At 39.9% G+C, this 22443-nt stretch overlaps 1 protein-coding gene across 2 annotated transcripts; it reads left to right on the forward strand.

Moving 5' to 3' along the window:
- The first annotated feature begins 3772 nt into the window (after window positions 1–3772).
- On the forward strand, window positions 3773–19083 carry LOC122670484 (phosphatidylinositol 3,4,5-trisphosphate 3-phosphatase and protein-tyrosine-phosphatase PTEN1). Of its 2 annotated transcripts, none has more exons than XM_043867377.1 (8): window positions 3773–4105; window positions 6452–6761; window positions 9197–9373; window positions 9914–10027; window positions 10557–10745; window positions 17703–17939; window positions 18022–18123; window positions 18613–19083. In XM_043867377.1, the coding sequence occupies exons 2-8, from the start codon at window positions 6474–6476 to the stop codon at window positions 18763–18765; spliced, it is 1260 nt and encodes a 419-aa protein (XP_043723312.1). In that variant the 5' UTR covers window positions 3773–4105; window positions 6452–6473; the 3' UTR covers window positions 18766–19083. The 2 variants fall into 2 exon arrangements, with proteins under 2 accessions (XP_043723312.1, XP_043723313.1); XM_043867378.1 differs by having other exon boundaries at window positions 3773–4012.
- Window positions 19084–22443: the final 3360 nt, after the last annotated feature.

Genomic DNA, 22443 nt, shown 5'->3' on the forward strand with positions numbered 1-22443 from the left:
CCGGGGGTTGCTAGTATGTCCTTGCAATCCACCAAGTGGCCGGTTTCATGCCTCCGACATCAATGTGATAGAGGTAACAAGTGCAGAATATCTTTGTCTTGTGCAACGGAGAACTGCTGCCAGCTTCCATTACCACTAGATATGATCAAGAAGAATCCATGTGGTATCAATTCGATGACAATGCCAATTGAGATTCAGAATGTGCCAGTTTGCTTAGATGGAAATGGACCTTACCCTTATAGAATCTATAAATGGGCTCTCCCAGTTGTTTCCAGCCATTTTGTTGTGGTTAAGATCTTTTATCCAATATTTTGGTGCTTGATGACCCTCAGGTAGTTTCGTGGTGTTTGTTCTAACACAGGACATATCATGATTCTTGGGATGATCATAAACTCCTTCAAGTTGCTCGTTAAAGCCCTCATTTCACCCAACTCAGTTCTGATGCCTTTGATCAGTGAAGGCCATTACTAATAAAACAAATTTCACGATAATTCGACAATTTTAAAAAATATATATATAAGAGAAAAAAGATGAGCGTTAGAACACTTGCAATCTTTTGGTCAAGTTCAATTTTGTAATTCATTTCATATAGTTCCCATAGATTTTGAATGGCTACATATCATTCATTACTCTTTTTTGGTAAAACTACATATCATTACTATGACACATTTTAGTTTCTCTGTATTTGTGGGGTTTTTTTTTATTTTTTGTTATGCTACTCATTTATAAGGACTAATTTAAGTGTTGGGAAGGCCCATGACCAAGTTTGTATGATTTTATAGAGGATTATCATTAAGGCACTTGTAGTACCAATATAATTAGGAGTCACTTAGATCAGGCCTGTTAGTGGTGAAGCCTGATCTCAATTATTGGTGGCTAGGGGTTTGGGGTGGAAGCCCCAACTCAAATTTTTTAGAGTCGCTTATGTTGAAGGGTAATCTTGTACTTTTGGGAATTAGGGTTTCTCTATATTGTTACACATCAAAATGCAATATATAGGGTGTTACCTCGTAAAGAGGTGAAATTTATGATTTTTATAATTTTTTCATCGAAATAGTGGAATCTCTAGTTTTATTGCTCGACCGTGAGCATAGCCCGTTTTGTGTGAACCACGTAAGTCTTTGTATTCTGTATCTTTTTCATTTTTTGTATGTTTGTTGCATTGTTAATTCCTAACAAGGCCAAGAAAAATGAGTATGGACCCAAATCTATGCTTTCTTGGGCCCAAAGAGGTGCTTTCTTGACGGGAAAATGTCAGTTAGTGGTTCGCAAGTGCTCAAAATTTAATCGAGGTTGAGAAGAGAGAGAGAGAGAGAGATCCTTAATTACATTAAGGGAAAAAGTTCGCTAACCGGTCGCGCGACCCGTTGTGTACCTGTGCCCAGACATAGCCAGAGAGATTTTAATATCCTTAATTACACAAAGGGAAAAGGAACGCTAACCAGTCGTGCAGCGCATCGTGTACCTACGCCCAGACACAGTCGCACGCAAAATGACCGGTGCACCCCTGGTCCTTTTCGCCTTTCAGGGGGTGCGTCGATCATTTCACGCTCGGCTACGCCCAAACACAGTCATATGCAAAATGACCGGGGCACCCCTGGTCCTTTTTGCATTTCTAGGGGGTGCGCTGGTCAATTTTATGTGTGGTTGTGTGGGTACAGTAGACACCACACTGTGCAATCAATTAGCATTCTTTATCGCTTATATTAATTGAAAGAAGTGGGTTCTCCAAAAACCGGCATGGCCATGTGCAGATCGAGGCCAATAAAAGCGTGCGAGGCAGCATCGACTGAACGATTATTACTAGTCCAGATCTGCTCCCCCACTTGGGGACTGTAGACACTGAATTTTGCCACCCCCCGGTGATGATGACAACAGGACACGGACAGACATCGGTATCTCTCTCAAGAAGAACTCTTGTCCCTACATCTAAGCCAAATCATCCTAACATCCCTAAAATGACTTATAAGACCATTTTACCAAATGCTGAAAGAGGTACTGCTCACCTTCTCCAACCACGGCGGTCCCAAAAAGAGCAAAGAAGTCCATTTAAAGCCCAAAAGTGTGGGGAGTGACATATTCTAACCAAGGCACCATGGAAGCCTCCTCCGACGGCGTGGCAAAAAACCACACTGCCGTGGGAGGCTGCAACGTCATCAGGATGGCATCGCCCATTGCACCGTAGAGGACCCATCCGGCGCCGTGGAAGTGGGACACCCCCTATAAATAAGAGGATCCCCCTTCCCCCATTTTCATGGATTTCAAGCCTAGGGAGACCCTCCCGATCCGATTTTTGCTCTCTTTCAAGTCTTTGTAAGTGAGTTTTGAGTAATATTCCGAGTTGTGGGTAGATCCATCGATTACCCGCTTGAGTGAAAAGCGCTCACCTTCTAGTCAAGATGTTATTTCGTTCGCATACGGATAATAAAAGCCTCCTTTTATAGCCATTACTTTTTTGCATATAGATAACGAAGAACAACCCCCAGTAAGCCGCTATTCTGCTCGAAGAACCGATGAAGATTCATCTATCCGTCTCCACCTGAACCGTGGGACATCGTATATTTTGCATTTGATACATTTTTCATTTATTTCTTTTATTTCTTGACAGGTATTTGTCTCTTTCCTTTTTATTATTTTGGCATAATGTAGATAATTAAAGTAACTCGCTTGAGTGTATATAGTAAATGATTTTTCTTTCTTTGTCTTGATTAGTGCATCATAATTTAACCTTGCATATTAGTATAGGATATATTATTAAGGGGGAATATTCGAAAACAAGCATCTAGTAGAAAGACCGGTTTACCCGGACGAGGTGGGTGTCTAACACCTTCCCACTCTTGTAACCTGACTAATTACCCTGAATCTCTAACCAGACCGTATGGAATCACGTAGCCCTTTCCGCTAATCTCGGATGGAGCTGCACCCACTGGGTCCTAGGCCCTAACCCTAGGTGGCGACTCCATTTTTTATGAAGTGTGATCCCAATCCCCATGATGATATATCAGAATGATACGTCGTATTCATCAAAGGCTTCCTTGTCGCCATAAGGTTGAAGAACCTTCGTCCCAAGGATTGCGGTACTTACAGGGACAACGGGAATAGATCTGAACCCTCCATGAGGCATGGGTCCCACAGCCCATGGAGGGTTGGGATCTATCCCCACTGCTCCCAATGTGGATAGCTGATCCCAACTCTTGGTCATTACCACGCTTCAATCCTTCAAGAAGTGGGGCGGTCATTCCTTCCCCAGCCCCCCCCCCCCAAAGCCGTTTTATCCACTGTTGTGCCATCATGCGGCGCAGCAACGGCCATGTATGCACAACAGGCCCCACTATGCACACATGACCGTTGCTGCGCCGCACGATGGCACAGCAGCGGATAAAGGTCCCCACACTCCCTTTCGGAGTACTTTTTCCTCTTTAATTAAAAGTAGTGGTGGTTAACGGTTGGGAGTCTATAATCTTTGGCCATGGACATTGGACAAAAAGATCCTTTTTGAGTGGCCAAGGTGATTTTTGAGGAATGACGACTGGAGACCGTTATATCAGAGTGTATAGCTAAAAACGGATATAACGGTTTTTTGAAGTTTCCAACTCCCGTGAGCGCGAAAGCCCCCCCTGTCCACTAAGTCTGTCCTTTCGCTAATGGGGCATGATCTCATTTGATACCAATCTGACGGTCGAATTTGCCCTCATTAAGAATGGAATCCGAATGGAGCGTGGTAACTAAAGTTCCATTCCCTCCATTTACAAAGCCACAAAAGACTATTTGTTCCGTTTGCTTCGGCTATTTCTTCTCTAAAGTTAGGGTTGAAAAATGGAGCTAAAACTCCCTCCAAATTTAGCAGTGAACGAATTTAAAGTCGTTTTAATTCTGTCAATCGGAACATGGATATGGCTTCCTCGTACCTCTGAGGTGGCCAATTGCTTTGTACTGAGAGATTTCAAGCGCTTTCTAGGGTTCCCTTGCTCGGTTCTTCCCAATTTCTGATTTTGGTTCTTAGAGCAAACAAGTACCCTAGAAATCACGCTTTTTCTATGCAAAGGAGGAGTAATCGTCTTTCTTTCTTGTTTTTCTGCACCGGATTCTATGTTCAGCTCTTCTGGTATGTTTTTAACCCTCCAAAAACCCTTTACCTCTTATTTTCTTATCAAATTTGGATCTTTATATAGCTTGTTTAATGGGTGATGAATTAAGTTGTTTGGATAAATGGGTACGTGCAGAAGTGACCTTTTTATGCTGATTCTCTACAGAGTTCACAGCTATTGTTAGAAGAACTTTGGAGCCTGGAACTCTAATTTTTGGATGCTTTTTTTTTTTTTTTGGTGTGTGTGTTCTCTTCATAATTCGAGTTTTAATCATAGCTATGCACTCACAAAATTTGGAATAAGGAATAATGTTGTCTTTCTGTATGCTCTGAATCACTCAAGGCAATTATCAAACTAAGCAATGAAATATTTTAAAATATCAAAACTGTCTCTGGTTCCTTCAGTTACACACTTCTGAATTCCCAATAGCTGAAATCCATACAATATTGCAAGCAATGATTTTCCACAATAAGGATAATCAGTATATGGAATTCAACAGTCGTGAATAGAAGTGCGATAACTATTGTTTTCCACTCTGTGGAATTTGATGGAAAAGGCATGCATAAATTTTCTAAATTCATTCAGGCAAATATCTGAAGAATTTCTTAAACTGAAGATCAGAATATAAAATCTGAAAATGTTTTCCATTCTCGTCATATGGACAAGGTCATTTCCTTACTCTAAATTGACTTTGTGTGAAGAGAAAATGGAAGGAACGAGGAAAATTTTATTCTGAAGTATGAGTGAGGGGTATCTCTAAACTCCATGAATTGTTTGGAAAATGGTATCTATAACCAATTTCTGATTCTATGATCATGATAATCAACGGGGACATAATTCTCAAGGTGTCGCCTAGGCGTCCATACAGATTCTTTGGGGGTATAGGGGACTATCGCCTTAATGGTATCGAACCAGGTTTGGCCCTTGTTTATGCCAAATATCATTTAAGTAAATGATTTATTTCATTTACTTAAGGTATTATTCATAAATAATCAAACTCTTCCTATTTGAATCCAATAAAAATAAATTCTAAAAAGATAAAAAAAAAAAACCAACCCCCAGTTCAAAAACAAAAAGCTAGATTTTCGGTAGTGGTGAAATTTTCACCTTTCTAATATTGGGGTTTTTTCTCAAATCTGAAAATTTCATAAATCTTAGTATGGTAAAACATTGCTAAAAAAACAAAAGTGGTAAAATATTCATTTGTTTTGATATCTAAAAAATATATTTTCATTCAGAGCAATTTGACAGCATTCGCGCATACCAAATAAGGTTTGACCGGAACATAACTCCTTCAATATAAATCAGATTTAAGCAATATAGGATTTGTTGGAAAGCTGGTTTTGTGCTCTACCTAATACAAAAAGTCTCATGTAAAAATAAAGTCATTTGACCAGTTGAACTTCTTAAAGAACAAGGACATTTCTCAAAATTGAGAGCAATTTAATTACTTATAGATAAGATCATATTTTCTAAGAACAGTATAAACCAAATGTGAGACTAGGTACACCAGGACGATGACCAATTCCAAGAACAGCATAAACCGAATGTATGTTTTGTTTGTTTCAAACTTCCAATAGTTTGCTTCTTCAGTTCTGTTGTCTTCTAGTTTTATGTTGATATTTGATGACTTAATGTGGCTTAATGTTGATTTTTGATGATATAAGGTATATATTGTAGCATACTAAATAATGTTAGAAAAGAGGGGAAATAAGAAATAACACTTGGGTGCCTTGGTTGCCTAGGAAATGCTTAGGTAGCCGCCTTGTCGCCTAAGCGGTTAGGCACCCCTCCACCTTGGGTCGCCTAGCCGCCTTGACAACTATGAACGGGGCACATGGGAAGCAAATTTAAAGCTCTAGAACCTAAGCACAAGTGAAACTTGGTACATTGAAATGCTTTCTTTCTTTTTGACAAGCAATTTCCGGACTCTAAAATTTGCAAAGATAAGAAGACCAACTAGCCTTTTTCCTACTTTTTTTTCAACAACAACAACATAGCCTTATCCCAACTAAATGGGGTCGGCCACATGGATCCTTGATCTCTAATCAGCACTATTCGAAGTCATACATGATACGAGCCTAAGCTAAGCATGTCTTTCCTCACCACTTCTCCTATGGTCATTTTAGCCTGCCCTTGACTTTTAGTTCCTTCAATCTGAATCAAGCCACACCTCCATACTGGAACATGGTCATGCCACCTCAAACGACTCTCTTGAAGCTTATCATGAATCGGAGCTACTCCCAACCCGGTCTTGTTTTTTTTAAAGGAGCATAATATTGGGATCTTCAAAAATTTTATAATCTAATGATTCAAACCCTGAAAATCTGAAGTTTCGGTCCTTTCCCATTACTTTTCTGTAGGTAATCTTTCAAAGCAGCCAAAATGGGATTGAGAATATCAAAGCAAGTGCCACCAAAAGTTGCTGATGTGGGGGTGCTCAATGGCCATTATCATATTCTCAATTTTCTCAGCAGAAGTTTTTGCCTTCGTCATCTGGTCTCTAAGAAAAGGAGACGAATGCTTGTTGGAGGCTACGACCTCGACATGTCATATATCACAGATCGCATATTGGCAATGTCATTCCCTGCAGAACGCATGCGGGCAATGTACCGGAATCCTCTTTGGCAAGTCAAGGATGTGCTAGAAATGAGACATCTAGGACATTACAAGGTATGTGCCACCATGACTCTCTCCCATGTATCCGGTTTTTCCTTCCATGTTTATTATACTGTCAATTTGTTATATTATATAAAATCATGTTAAATTATTACGTGCCTGTAAGCAGTTCTCTCAGGGTAACATTGAGTCATAAATAGGTAAACAATATCATGGTCCTCAAATCTAGTTGCTCGGAGCCCAATTTACAATTTTATGGTGGTGGTGTACTAAGCGTATCAGACTTATCTATTTAAGCCCACATCAGTCCTCTTTGGTGAACTTCACATTTTATGTATCAACAAATGAAATCCATAGTCAAAATTTGGTTCCTTTGGTTTTGTTGTTATGAATTAATATAGGGTCCTTCTTGGCGTCACCATGCCTAGTGAAGCAGTTTACTTCACCGAGGGTTTTTTACCCTTACAAATGCTTTTGCTGAGTTGGAGTGCAGGATAATTCTTGTAAAATCCCCTTTAAAGGACCACTATACCAAATTCCTTTCCTCCTTTCTCTCTGTCTCCGGTGCCGGCTTCTTCCGTCTCCTGTGTCCCCTCCCCCTCCTTCTCCCTCGCCCCGTCCTCCCTCTGGGTCTCCCTCCCCCATCCCCTCCAGCTCTCTCTTCCCCTCTCTTTCCAGCTCCGGCTACCCCTTCCCTTCTCTTTCTCCTCTGGTTCCCCCTCTCCCCTTACCTCTTCCTCGCCCTCTCTGTCTCTCTCCCCCGCACCCTCCCCCGCACTCTCTGTCTCCCCCACTCCCTGCAACACCCCCTCCCCTGCCACCTGCTGTGTCCTCCCCCACTGCATCATGTTCACTCTGGGGTTATTGCGCTCAAAGATCCTGAAAGCGTTGACCATGGACTGTTGGAGCATTGAGAGCAAAATCCTTTGCCATGTTGATAAGAGAGGAGATGTACAGCTGCTCGGCGAACCAACTTCTATAACAAATCTTTTCTCTGCTGAGTTCAAAAGAACTCCCATTAGACCAGCGGCAGTGCACATTGCTCTGTTGCTCATGCAAGCCTTAAGTATTGCAACCAATCCTTTAACCATATGTGTCCTAGGCAACATAAAATCTGCAAAGTCACTTTCCCAAGGAAGCCAAGGAATCAGCTCTCCTGCTACAATGGCAGACCTGGAATTTAGCATCACACTAGGAGGGTTGTTGTCTTCATTATCATCAAAACATTCTACACCACCCATCGTGGCAATAAGTGAGTCTACTACAAAAACGGAATGCAATCAATTTCTTCTCCCCTCCCAAAAATCTCTTTACCACACACAACAGCCTTCAGTTTTTCCAAGCTTTCAGGTTTCCCCATGATAGCAGAATCCACAAGGTGCAGTTCTGGGGATACGTTTGGCTAACAGGTTGAGGCCGAGGTATTATGGATGATGCAACAGGGGAAGGATACCCAGCTTCTCCACAGAAACCAGAGGACGAATCGAAACTAGCAGCAGATGAAGATTGCTTGAGGCCAGGCCCATCTGATTTCTGTGAGGCAGCACTCTAACAAGGTTGATCTTGCATGTCAACAGCTAGATAAGTGTCCGATGCTTCTGCTTTTCCGGTATAACATTCTGAGGCCTCCTCATTTGCAGATGAATGCCTCCAATTATCTGAATTAGAAGATCGGATGGACTCCACACTGCCCTGAAAATCTAGCATACTCTTCTCTGTCTATCAAAGACATTGGCTCAAACTGGTACTCTCTGTCCCCTGTTCTGCTCCAATCTTCAAAAGCTGTGACTTACTATACTCATGGACTTAATCCTTGCAAAACGGGGTCATTTTCCAGCTCAGCCCCATCATCAGTTATGATATGCTCAAAGGGAAATTCTCTTCCTCTTTCACTTACACCACCGCCTCCAGGAACATCCACTTCCCTCTCAGAGCCTTTTCCAGAGAGAGAGAGAGAGAGAGAGAGAAAACTGGGGGGAGGGAGATGCAGAGGGAGGATGGACTGGGGATGGGGGGAGGAGTGAAAGGAAGCTGGAACCGGAGAGGGAGGAGGAAAGGGATCAGGTACAGTGATTCTTTAATAGTGATTTTACAAGTATTACCTCTCCAATCCCAACAGCAAAAGCATCATGAAGGTGAAAAAGTCAGTGTGAAGTGAACTGCTTCACTAGGCATAGTGATGCGAACGATTACTCATTAATATAAATAGCAAATATTCTCTATTTTTTACCAAAGAGAGTTTTGAAATTGTTGACTTATTTGGTGGAATTAAATTCTGAGATAAAATGTCATTATATTTCTATCCGAGTATGTCATCAAACCTTTTTCAAGTCCTATTTTTAACAGAGCAGACCTGTCCATTTATCCGGTTCCCAAAATTATTTTGTCCAATACCTCTTGACTGTGTCTGTCAATAACAGGCATGTATTAGTTTTATTTTTATCTCTTACATGATGTGCAACAGTTTGATTTTATTTCTGTCTCTGTAGATTTATAACTTATGTATAGAAGAAAATTATGATCCATCACATTTCCATGGGCGTGTGGAGGTTTTTCCATTTGATGACAACCATGTCCCATCTCTCCAAATGATCAAGCTCTTCTGTGAAAGTGTACATGAATGGCTTTCTGTTGATCCACAGAATGTTGCAGTCATACATTGCATGGTAAATTTGAAATATCTTGCTTTTCATATTTTAAGTTGTTCCCAGAAGTAATTTGTTAGACCATTTACGTGCCTCAGTACATATTTTACCATTTGAGGCTTTTGTTAGCGTATCTTTATTGTCTACACTAGACTTGTCTCATCCACGTGTGTTTCAGAATCACGAAACATTAATGTCTGCTTTTTACTTTTTGACTGACCTCTGATTCAAGTTTTCAACTGTCATTTTGGTATGGGCTGGACCAGCTTATTGTTTCTGAATCAGCTCAAGTTAAACGGGTTTCAGTCCCATAAAATAGACTTAAATCACAATTTATCAAGCAGCTACTAGAATTTGGGGAACTCAAATCAGCTTCCAATACCGACAAATTTGATCTTCCTCTGTAATCATCTCTTATATTTACAAGTTTCTGTACACTTTCAATAATAATATTTTGAAAATAAAATAGTTGATAATTCCTTAACTTTGGGTAATTAATTACTTAATTACTTTTGCAGTTTCAACTTAGTTATGATGTTTGTGCAACTTATCTTTTTGCAGGCGGGCAAAGGTCGGACTGGCTTAATGCTATGTGCTTACCTAGTTTACAGTGGCATGTCAGCAGAAGAAGCTTTTCAGTTGTACGCACATAAACGAACCACCAATAATGAAGGCGTAAGTATTTTAACGCACATGCAACCATGCCTTAGCAAATTGCCATGGTAGCATGTATGTTTGTTGCATAGAGTTTGCATAGGATGGTAGATTGGTGGTAGAGGTTTGAATTTGAATAAGTAGAGGTTTGAAGAATTTGGTAGGATTGGCATGTTGGGCTGAATTAGAATGAAACTTGGATAACAGGAAACTGATTTTTGTGATGAACCTTGATTGTTGAAAATCTGACAAGTTGGATGATTCTTAGGCCAAGATGGATGGTCTGTATGGAAAGTTAGCTTTCCTGTGTATCTAGATCATGGTCATCTCTATTTTTTTCATTATTATAACTTTATAATGTTCAATTACAAGAACAAATTCAATGAAAAAATAGCAGAGGTGAATGGGATCTCTTTTAAGTGGGTAAGTCAGAGTTCAGTAGGTCTACCATCTTTAATATCAACAAAAGAATTTCATCAAAACTGAACAAGCATATTGTTACTTTTAGTTGCTGTTTATTCATAAGTATATTCATTCTTTCCTTCAACAGGTTTCAATAGCAAGTCAGCGTCGTTATGTTGGGTACTGGTCTAAAATAGTGTCTTTTCCAAGGGGAATTGATAACAGACCTCCTGAAGTGAACTTACCTCAACCATGTAGCCGGGAATTACGGCGAATCCGACTTTATGACACAGTTAACACTAATTCAGTTTTCTTTGTGGTCACAGAGTTGCAGGAAGTAAGTTTGTCTCGGACTTTCTTAGTCAGTTATCTATTTTCTTTCTTCTTCTTTGTTGGGGTGGGTGGGGGGAGAGGGGGGAAGGGATGAAATAAATAGCAACATACTTCAGACTAGTAGAGGTTCTAAAGGTTTTGTGACTTGAAAAAACAGAATAACTTGGTCAAGCACTTGATTGCATTTATATGGTTCAAGCTCCTAAGCATTGTGTGACTTCTGTTTTTCCATAAGACAAAGGTCCCTTTGTGTTTCATGTGTCCGAGCTTGGCTGGTAGATCTATTTCCTCCGATGTCAAGGGTTTGTGTTGCCATTCTTGATCATTGGATGGAAATGGGATCCTCTGAATTAGACACATGTCAAATTTGTGCCACATAATAATATGGCACACCATGTATTGGGCTTTTCCCCTTATACTATCATCAGCCCAACCTATCAAAATATTGACTTTTTGATCATTTTCCAAAGCTTTAGTTGACATTTAAAAATGAATAATGTGGGCTATATGCCTGCAAATTTTTTGTGCCAATTGCCACATAGCGGGAAATAGATCCATCCAGCCAAGCTTAGATGCATGTAAACCCACCGAACTATGCCCTTTGTCATGTAATGGTAATAAGTTTAATGCTTACTCAATACATTTTGTAATCAGTCTAGTTCTTTTTTCTTTCTTATTTTTTTATCTTAGTACTTTCTTGCATCTACCTGATTGTGTTTGAATCAAATGGACTCTGAATTTACTTGGGTCTTAAGGCTTTGTTTTTCTAGTTGAAAAACATATAGTTGACTCATCTTGGCAGGAAAGTCCGACCTACTTTTCTGTTTAGCAGCCATCATAAGCATTATATGTTTTCTGTAATTCGTTAATCGGGAGCAAGTTATTTTAATTCAAAACATTATTTGTGTAACAATAACAGAACCTGAATTAGTACCCAGTCATAAGAAGAAAGAAGAGAAGAGAGGAGAAGAGAGAAATCGAATAGAAGAAGAGAAGATGAGAGAAGGTATGAGAACACGGCCCATGGTTAAGTAATGGACAGAATACACAAACCGTGGGTGGGAGATTGTCTTATATTGAATAAAAGAAACAAATTACAATAGGACCAGCGGGTCCATAACTAATGACTAGACTTAAGACTGGACATAAATGACTTTACACTTAAATAAGCAGACATTACAATAATACCCCTAAGAGTACCGACACACTTAACACAACCATATAACCAACACATTTAACACTCCCCCTCAAGCTGGATCATAACACCCTTGGAGAAATACATTTCGAAAGAAGGCTTTGGTAAACAAGTCTCCAAGTTGATTACTTGAGCTGACAAATGGAGTGAAAATCAATTTCTTCATTACTACATCTCGAACAAAATGGCAATCCATTTCAATATGCTTAGTCCTCTCATGAAAGACTAGACTAGCAATTTAAATTGTTGCCTGATTATCACAGAACATGTCTATATATTTGCTGACCAGAAAACCAAGATCCTGAACAAAGATCTAAGCCACATCAACTCAACTGCAGTGTGAGCCACTAATCTATACTTAGCTTCAACACTGGAACAAGCTATTATAGTTTGGTTTTTACTCCTCCATGTAACAAGATTTACCCTGACAAAGGTACAATATCTCATAGTTGACCTCTGATCACCATCAACACCAGCCCAATCAGCATTAACATTGGTGTGTCCATTGCAGCGATTAATAAGACCTTTTGCTAGAGCACCCTTGAGATATCTCAATCTACGCCATGCTACCTCCCAATGAACCTGCCTAGGTGTCTTCATAAACTGTCTAATCACAGCAACAGCAAATGATACATCAGGTTGGATAATAGTAAGATACATAAGTTTGCCGACTAACCCCTGATAGTCTGATACTGATGTTTGTCTGCAAATCCCTTGTCATAAGACCCTCCAAGTTTAACATCAGGGTCTATAGGAGTATCTATAGGCTTATAGCCTAACATTTCTGTCTCACTCAGAAGGTCAAGAACATACTTCCGCTGAGACAAACTAAGCCCTTTTTTACTTCGAATAACCTCAACACCAAGGAAATATCTGAGAGCACCCAAATATTTCATCTTGAAGTGTTGCTCTAAGTAAGACTTAACCTGTTCAATTCCAGACAAGTCATTACCAAAAACAATAATATCATCAACATAAATGACCAGTACAATAACTGTAGAGCCTTGACGTCATACGAATATAGAGTGGTCAGAGTTACATTAAGAAAAGCCACAACCAGCAACAACTATACTAAATTTATTAAACCATGCTCTTGGAGACTCTTTCAATCCATAATTTATCAGCTTAGAAAATTTTCTTAGCATTCTTCCCCTGAGTAACATAACTAGGAGGTTGCTAACCTCTTCATTCAAATCACTATAAAGAAAGGCATTCTTGATGTCTAATTGAAAGAGGCCAATTAAAGTTAACAGCCACAGATATCAAAACTCTCACAGATTTAAGGTGAGCACTAGAAGAGAAGCTCTCAAAATAATCAACTACATAGGTCTGAATATGGCCCTTATCAACCAACTGAGCTTTCAGTCTCTCAACCGAACCGTCAAGGTTATACTTAATGTTATACACCCAACGATACCATACAAGATCCTTACCTTGAGGTAGATTTACTCTAAGTCTTGCGAGAAAGCAAGGCATCAATTTCTCATCCATGGCTGACTTTCACCCAGGTTGAGGTAAAGCATCTTCAATGAGAGGTCAAATGTACGAAGGAAAACAGGAAGATGAGATATAGAAACATAATTAGTAATCGGATAGGCAACCAAAGAGTTCTGAGTACAGGAACGAGTATCTTTTCGAAGAGCAATAGTTAAGTCATCCAGAGAAGAACCTTCAGGCAAAGACTCGGATTAAGAGAGGTGAGAGATGACAACAACTGGCGAAGACTGCTTGGGACAGTTCTTGTATACTTAAAATGGTACCCTTGTGGATTTGGGTTAGAATCTTCAAGAGGAATGAGTTGAGGAATAGGTGGGAGAATAGGAGAGACACGACCTAAGTCAGAAACAACAACGCTAAAGTAGGGAGTATTCTCAAGAAATGTAACATCAACACTAGCAAACTGCTAACGGGTAACAAAATCATAGCAATGGTAGCCTTTATGGATGCGAGAGCACCCAAGAAAGACACACTTTATAACACAAGAAGACAACTTATCAATGTCAAGACAAAGATTATGAACAAAACATTTGCATCCAGAAATATGCGGTGATAGACCAAATAAGAGGTTGTTATGAAAAACAACAGAGAAAGGAGATATATTATGAAGAACAGAAGAAGGCATCTGATAAATCACATAACAGGCAGTCAAAACAGCATCTTCCCAATAAAATTTGGGACACACTAATGAAACATTAAGGATCTAGCAATTTCTAACAAGTGCCGGTTTTTCCTTCCAGGGGTGCATAAGAGCAGCTATTTTGATGGACAATACCATTATCAGAAAAAGAAAAAGAAAAAAGAAGAAACTTCACGCTGAGCAATCTCAATAGCATTACCAGTATGCAAAATTATCAAACAAACACCAAACTGAACTTTAATTTCATTAAAAAAATTGTTTAAAAACAAACAAACTTAGAAAATCATTTAAAAAATACAACCATGTCATGCGAGAGTGATCGTCAACAAAGGTGACAAAATAAGAAAAATCGGACCCGACTCTTAATCCTACAAGGACCCCAGATATCAGAATGATCTAAAGCAAATACGAGTGGCTCTTAAACACACTAAAAAATGGAAAAACAGTACGGTGATTGCTTGCCAAGATCACAAATTTCACATTCTATATGGGAGATAGACTTGCAACTAGAGACCATATGTTGTAACTTGGAGAGAGAAAGATGTCCCAGTCGGTAGTACCAATGTAGAGGAGAAGCGCTAATAGAGGTGACAAGATCTGTCATAGATGAGGAAGCAACATCCCATCCCTCTTATGCCCTCCACCAATCGTCATCTTTGTCTTGAGATCCCGTAAAACACATTGGGAACGGTAAAAGGTGATGGATCAGTTAAAATATTTCGTAAACTAACAGATAAAAGATTGACATAATTTAGGAACATGAAGTACAGTATATAATGAAAGAGATGAAGACAGAGGAATGATACCATCCCTAGTAGCGTTAGTAAAGGATCCATCTGCAAGATCAATTTGGGATGGACAATTAGACTGCTGTAAAGAAGAGAATAGATATGGCTTACTGGTCATGTGTGAGGACACACCTGATTCCATGACCCAAGTAGTGTGGAGGATGAGGAAGTGAGACATGTGGATATACCTGAATGAGCCAATGTGGCAGTCGATGTGGTAGAGGATATCTCTGTTAGAAAAACAATGCCCAAAAATGGGGATTTTGCAAAAGAAAACGAAGAAAAAGAGAAGACAAACACACAACGCCAGATTTTACGTGGTTCACCCCCAAGTAGGTATGCTACATCCACGGCGAGCGATAGAACTTTTTCACTACTTCTTTGAAGCAAAATTACAAACCCTCAGATCTCTCCCCCTCACAAAGAGATAAGGACACTTTATAAGAGAACCCTAACCCAAAAAAGTACAGAACTGCCCCTGCAGACCCAAAAACCAACCCAATCTGGTCAGACCAGAACCCAACATATGTCGAAATACATATCGATTTTAGGCCATTCTGGTGCGTTTCGAAGACGAAACAGCCCGCCGAAGAATCGCCACAGCACTCTCTGGACTGAGATCAGGCTTCACCAATAACAATCGCAAGCTACTTATCCCATTTTAGTAGTTGATTGAACATCTCATCACGAGATGAGACACCACCTCTAGACAAAGAAATCTGATTATTGTCATGAGATAACACTATTTCAATACTCCCATCAGGCACAATAGTATTAGCAAATTGTTGTAATGTCCATTGGGGCTTACCATGTTTGACCCAATATTTCTCAATTGTGTGATTGTTGCGAACCCAATGAGTACATAGTCTGACGAACTGATCTGATTGCTAGCCGCCTTGACCACCCATACCACATCCACGACCTCCCCCTAAATCACGAGCTTTGCTAGGAGATCTTGTGCACAACTGCGGCCACCATTACCATCAATAAAAGCAGAGTTGTCCTTAGAGAAAGTGGTGGATTCAAATTTAGACAAGGAGGGGTCACAATTCGTTGAATGCTGCAGTAGGCCTCATTCATAGAGGGAATCTTTTCACTGACTAATATTTGACTCTTAACAGGTTGAAAGTCAGAGTCTAATCCAGATTAAAATTTTGCAAGCAGAAATTCAGCATGTTGAGATTTAAGAACTTCAATAGCAGTAGAAAGAGGTTGGTACACATTGAGTTCCTCCCATATGCCCTTTAGAGCACTGTAGTAGTCGTCAACTGATTTTCCATTCTGCGCAAGAGATAACTTCTCAAATAAATCATATGCACTGGACATATGTTATCTTGAGAATAGCTTTCTTTGAGATCATCCAAGACACCCTTGGTTGTTATATGAATCATTATATTGGCAGCCACAAAAGGCTCCATAATCTTCCATAGCTTACAAAGTAATGTAACATTCTCTGTCGTCCACTCATTATACTCAGCAGAAGTTGGAGCAGGTGTAGATGTAGTCAGATAGTCTATGTTCTGTTTGGTAATGATATAAACTCTAAATGCCTGTTCTCAGAGAAGACAATTGGAAACCCCATCAGTTTGATGGATGTAATCCGACGTTGACATTATCCATGGGATGCTTAAAATCAGCCATAATGTTGTAGATAGTAGAATTCTTTCACAAAGAATAAACCAGATGCAAATAGTCACCAAAGGCATCATCAATAACAACAACTAACAATAGAACAATAACCAGAGGTACGAGGTTCAAAAACAACAGCCAAAAAACCCAAAATCAGAAAATCGCAGGAAGGGTTGAAACTCTTAAATCACAGATGCGAAACCCTTGAAATTGCAGATGGTTATGTTTGTCTGTTTGGTCTGAAATTGTGACCACTGACAGTATAGTAGAGAGGGAACAAGTCCAAAAAAGTAGGGTTTTGCCCGACAAATTAAGGTTTTGACAGGAAAAATGAAAATCTGATCTTCCACATCAAACAAACATAATCAGTCCATAACAAGTATTCACAATGATGTTTGTGACTTAGCAGAGGAGAGGAATAACCAGCATCATTGATCAAAACCCATACAGAGTCAAAATTCCATGTGCATAGAGAGAAAAATCCTATGCGTGTAGGTCAAAAAACAACAAACCCTAGCATGCGATTAGGGCACTTCAGATAAAGAGCTTCCCCCTCCATTAACTTCAGTAACAACAATGATGGAATCTTAGTCGTGCATGTTCAAGAAACTAGAGTTCTAACAAACAGAGGTTGCTGTACACCAAAAGGTAGGGAAAAACCTTAACCACTCTCATAACAGGATTAAAGAATCACAATTCACAGGTACTGAAATCAATGCTCTGATACCATGAAACAGTAACAGAACCTGAATCAGTACCTGGTCATAAAAAAAATAAAAGAGAGAAGTCAAAGAGAAGAAGAGAAGATCGGAGAAGGGAAGACAACACAGCCCACGGTTTGAGTAATGGGCAGAATACTCAAACCGATGGTGGGAGATTGTATTTATATTGAATAAAAGAAAAAAAAAAATTACAAATTTACAATAGGACCACCGGTTCCACAACTAATAACTAGACTTAAGGCTTAAAAACTGGACATAAGTGACTTTACACTTAAATAAGAAAGATATTACAATAATACCCCTAAGAGAACCGAAAGACTTAATAGTTTAAATTTTAAAATCATGAAATGTATCTTTTGATTTCTGAGTTTAAACATAATCTCTCTCCCCTACCTCCCAATCTGTCTATCTATCGATCTATCGATCTATCACTCTATCTTTTCCATCGGATGCATAATTGAATGGAGTTTCATCCAACGTTTTGAAACAGATTCCTGGTCAACTGTACAGTCCATCCATGGAGGTTGCAAGGAGTTGCTGCAGACCACTTAAGCTAGGATATCAAAGAAGTAACAGCCCAAGGTATTACCTCTCCTTCATTGACAACGATGAGGAAGGGAAGGAACCGGAAAAGGAGGCACCTCATGTTGTCGAGCAAATGGACACAGAGAAGTCTTTTATCTACCATGAGAATTGTCTTGAATACTATTTTGATAAACCCTTACGAGTAAGTCCCTGGTAATAATTCACATCTAATTATTTTGTTTCCATTGTTAAATTTGATTGCATAATATCAACTTATTGAAAAGGTTACCGGAGATGTGCGTGTGATATTCTACCAAAAGTTGAATGGAGGGCGTCTTTTCTATGCCTGCTTCAACACAGCCTTCATTACAAACAGCTTGTTACAGGTATCTTTTCCTCTTCATCATGGAAATTCAATTGCGCTTTCATTTTTGCATCTATGCAGTAAATTGAAATGTCAAGAGACTCAAACTCAAAGAAAATTGAATGCAGCATGCATCCACCAGTGGTACTGTAGTGCACACCATATTTGTGCCCTGATGGCCGAGTGGACAGGAGTACACAGTAGGTTTGCCTCCTCCTGGACCATACAATCACAGAGTTGTCTACCTTTGTCCCAACCTTCTTTTCATTTTTCAACCGCATTCCATGTTTCTAGCCTGACTTTGGTTTGCAAACATTTCATTTGGTTTTACTATTAGTGTGGCAGCCAAGAGGAGTACCACAAGTTGAACATTTAAAACAGTGACAAACTATTACTTTTTATTTGGAAGGAGTGATTCTCTGTTTTTTATCAATTGAGTCTGGTTTACATGGTTTTCTTTTATCCAACCCCAGGGGGACCCATCCTTATTTTTGCTCTGAAATCCTTGCAGTTCTCTGTGCGAGATTTGGATAAAGTCGGGTACAAGGGTAAATCTATATGCAGCTCTGCCTTCTGTCTGGAGTTGCTCTTCGGTCCTGCTAACTCAAAATATCCATTGTCACCTCCAGTGGATGACAATGAAGTATGTGAAGATTGGTCCTGAAGTCCTTGCTGTAGGTTCTGTTTCCCTCCCTTCTTCATCATAGGTTTGGTTGAAGAAATGTTTTGTTCATCGTAAGGCATATTAACCATAACCCCGACTTGTGAACTTCGAGAAAGTGGTCCATTTAATTACCACCCAAAAACTAATTCTGCTGTTTCCCCATCTTGTTTTTGTTGTTGGAGGAAGGCACCGGAAAAGAGTCTGCGAATAATAACAGCTTTTATGCATAGATTTGGGAGCACTTAGCAGGAAATTGAATATTGTATCTTCATTTTTGATAGATGAAAGAAAACTAGTTTCTGTTTTGGTTCCTGATAATGTGAAATGGGATAAGACAATTATCTCATTACAATGTTCTTTATTTCCTGGGATGCTGTTCATTAGAAGCAATTTAGTCTATCTACTTCTCCATTAGTAAACTGGGATCAACACAAGACAGCTCACCCGATGAGAGTCACACGATGCATGGGTCATTGCCACTTACAGAACGGCCTTCTTTTGATTGATGGAGCTCAGTTTTGAGGCTTCATGACAGTAACTGCCAGATGATATCATTGATTATGAGAGGGTTCATGAAATGAGCTTTGAGGTTATGTTGGGGGTTATGAAAAAATGTTTCATATACACCATTCTCCTAGCTATTGTTATAGCCTGTTAGAGGTTATTGTCACTTTCCACCAGGGGAGGCCCATGATCAGTTGCATTGATGTTCTCTTATCATTAAGTACTTGCATGGTTCATTGCCTTGATCTTTAATTTTCCCTTTTTGAAGATTTTTACTATTGCCGTCTTTTGTGTAGAACAACATCATCTTGTAGTTGTTACAAATTGTAAATTGCTCACCAGTTGCCATTCAAATGAATGAATTTTGTTTAATATCATGGAGCACATAATTGAATAATAGCATGTATTAATCCAAAAGCCTCATGTTAATTTTAGTAATTTCTTGCCAATCTTGAAAGCAACATTGTGCATCAAATAGTGAAGGTGACTTCCAACTCCCAAGAACTTGGTGATAAACACTTCTAACTCCCAAGATGAGCCTTGTTACACAATACATGGTAGAAGCTAACATGTACATGGCTCTCAACTGCCTCCACTACTATGGCAATAAATTCCACTTTATATACATATAAGGATTCACCTAGTTCGTTCCACTCATTCCGGGGAACCAACCTGAGTGATGATGATGATGATGATGATGATGGCTCATGAATCTCTGGCTCAACAAATTGGCACAGTTGTGCTGATCTTCCTAATCGTCTTCTGTCAAAATGAACCAGGAAGGTTATTTATGTTTGTCGACTCTCGCCCATAAAGTGCGACTGTAATGTCCCCTTGCAAGGGTTGCATGAACTGCAGCAACACTATTATTGCACAAGAAAATGCTTGTCTAAAAGCTGTGTTTGGAACTATGAAGCCAAGGATCCCAGTATCTCCTAATGTGTTTGGAACCATGAAGCCAAGGAACCCAGTACCTACATCCGGACCAAGCGGTAGGATCAACTAGCATACTATGCATGGTGCATTAATTGCACTATATATAGTTGTTCAGCTTACTTATTTCCTCTAGTTGCATGTTCACTGCTGCAGCAGATCATCAGTACTGTACGGCTTAATATCAACTTTAAACTAATGGTTAAGTTTGATTTTCTTTTCTTTTCAGCAGGTTATAGGCAGTAGGGTTGGTTTGTTCCATCTATTCCAATAGCCATTATTTTATGGGATTTTCTTATTGACATCTCTCAAAGTGTCAAATAATTTGTACTTTTTTTTTTTTTTTTTTGCCCTTTAGTGGGACACAAATTTTTTTCCAAAGTAATCTCACATGTGTACTCAAAAAATATGCATGACAATGATACAATTTGGTAATGAAATATTGATATGTCACGTTCAAATTATTTTTAAAAATCCTTAAAGACGAGTTTTCCTACTCCCACAATGAATGGGAATCTATTGCCTATAGGCTTTAGATGGGCATGGGTGGGTACCCTAAGGGTATTTCGGGGAAAATAGTTGAACCTTATAAGGGTTTGTTAACCCTAGGATTGTTGGTGTGGTGAACCTTTTCGTAATGTGAATAAAAACTCTCTCTATGTTTCTATACAAATGATTTAAAAAACTTTTGAAAATAAGACCAAAAATTAAAAGGAGACGTCAAGTTCTAAATACACCTATAGAGGTGTCATTCAAACACTATCCTTTTTATCTGTTGTAATAGACTCACAGTAGATAGATGTTGCTGGTGGCAGTCAATTGGTTTAGCACTAAATTGATACTCTCGATTGTACTTGTACATATCATTGATAGATGAAGCAGTAGCAGTAGTAGCAGGAGCAACATATTCCAATTTCCAAGCTAATCTACGATTAGACACTACATGGTCTTGTAAAGGAATGCTGGATGGGGAAAGGAATTACCAACCCCTTAGCATCTTTAGGCGACACATTACACATTTGATGTAGGGAGAGTCGAGCATACGACCTCCCCCTGAACTTAAGCCAATGCTGTACTGCACAGCCTGCGCTAGCAGCCACCACCACACCAAGAGATGCTTTCCTTGGATTGAAAATTTGATGAGAAAATGAAGATATTATTGGAAAAATAATTCTTAACACTTACGAGTGCTACCTTCCATTGATCAAATGTGCCTAAAGAGGTACGGGGGCAGGTTAACTTCTCTCGCCAGTTCCTGCTTGGGGAGAGGATCCGGACTGGTGATTCAAGAGTCCACAACTATCTAGGGACTGGGATTGCAACTTTAGGTCAGGAAGGAGACCCGATCATGTCCTTGTACAAGTACCATCCAAGACCCTCTAGGGCCACTCACATGAAATCCTGTCTTCATTTCCTCATGTGGGTTCCGCAGTGGATTCCATGTGAGTGACGATCTCCCCACCACACCCCAGCATCGTTGCGATCTGGGGGCGCCATACCTATGCCCACAACAACGCCGCAACCAACCCCTGTGAGCATCAACCTCTCATACCCGACCGCTGCTACCCATTTGCAATCCCTCTCATGTGCGTAGCTCCTCATCTACCTCCATATTCCCCTGAAACCCCACAACCCAAACACGCATACTCCAGCCTCACCAAATCACCTCCACCACACGTAGCAAGCTTCTCACCACCTGCTCTACATTTTCATTGTTATATCAATACAACAATCCGTGCCCCAAAAATACAACCAACACCACTGCTAGTTTGCCAACCGCCACCTTTAACTCTCGTGCCCTGAACCTTCGTCAAACCGTGGCCCCATCTGCAACCCCAACACCTGTCGCCCCCCATCTACGACCCCTAGCACCCACCGCACCATCTACGATTCTAGTACTCATCGTACCATCTACAAGCCCAGCCCCTCTAACTACCCTCTTCACTGCAAGCCCTACAACCTCTTTTGACAATCTTCCCCTAAACCTTCCTGTGAAACCCTCTTCTAACCAAAGCTTGAACCCAAAACTTGAATTTGTTCCCTCAGACAACATTGCAGAGTGGGGGATCAGGAAGTTGAAGAGGAAGTGAGTGAGGTGAGGACGAGATGCAAGGGAAGGAGGAAACAGGGTGTGATGCCAGAGAAAGGAGAGAGAGTGATAGGTTTTATAAGATTCGTTGGAATTACCCATTTGCCCTTGCTTTTGGAGTTGTTACAATGTATAATTGTATATTCCTTTCG

Source organism: Telopea speciosissima, chromosome 8 (genome assembly GCF_018873765.1).
Source record: "Telopea speciosissima isolate NSW1024214 ecotype Mountain lineage chromosome 8, Tspe_v1, whole genome shotgun sequence".
Taxonomy (NCBI): Eukaryota; Viridiplantae; Streptophyta; class Magnoliopsida; order Proteales; family Proteaceae; genus Telopea; species Telopea speciosissima.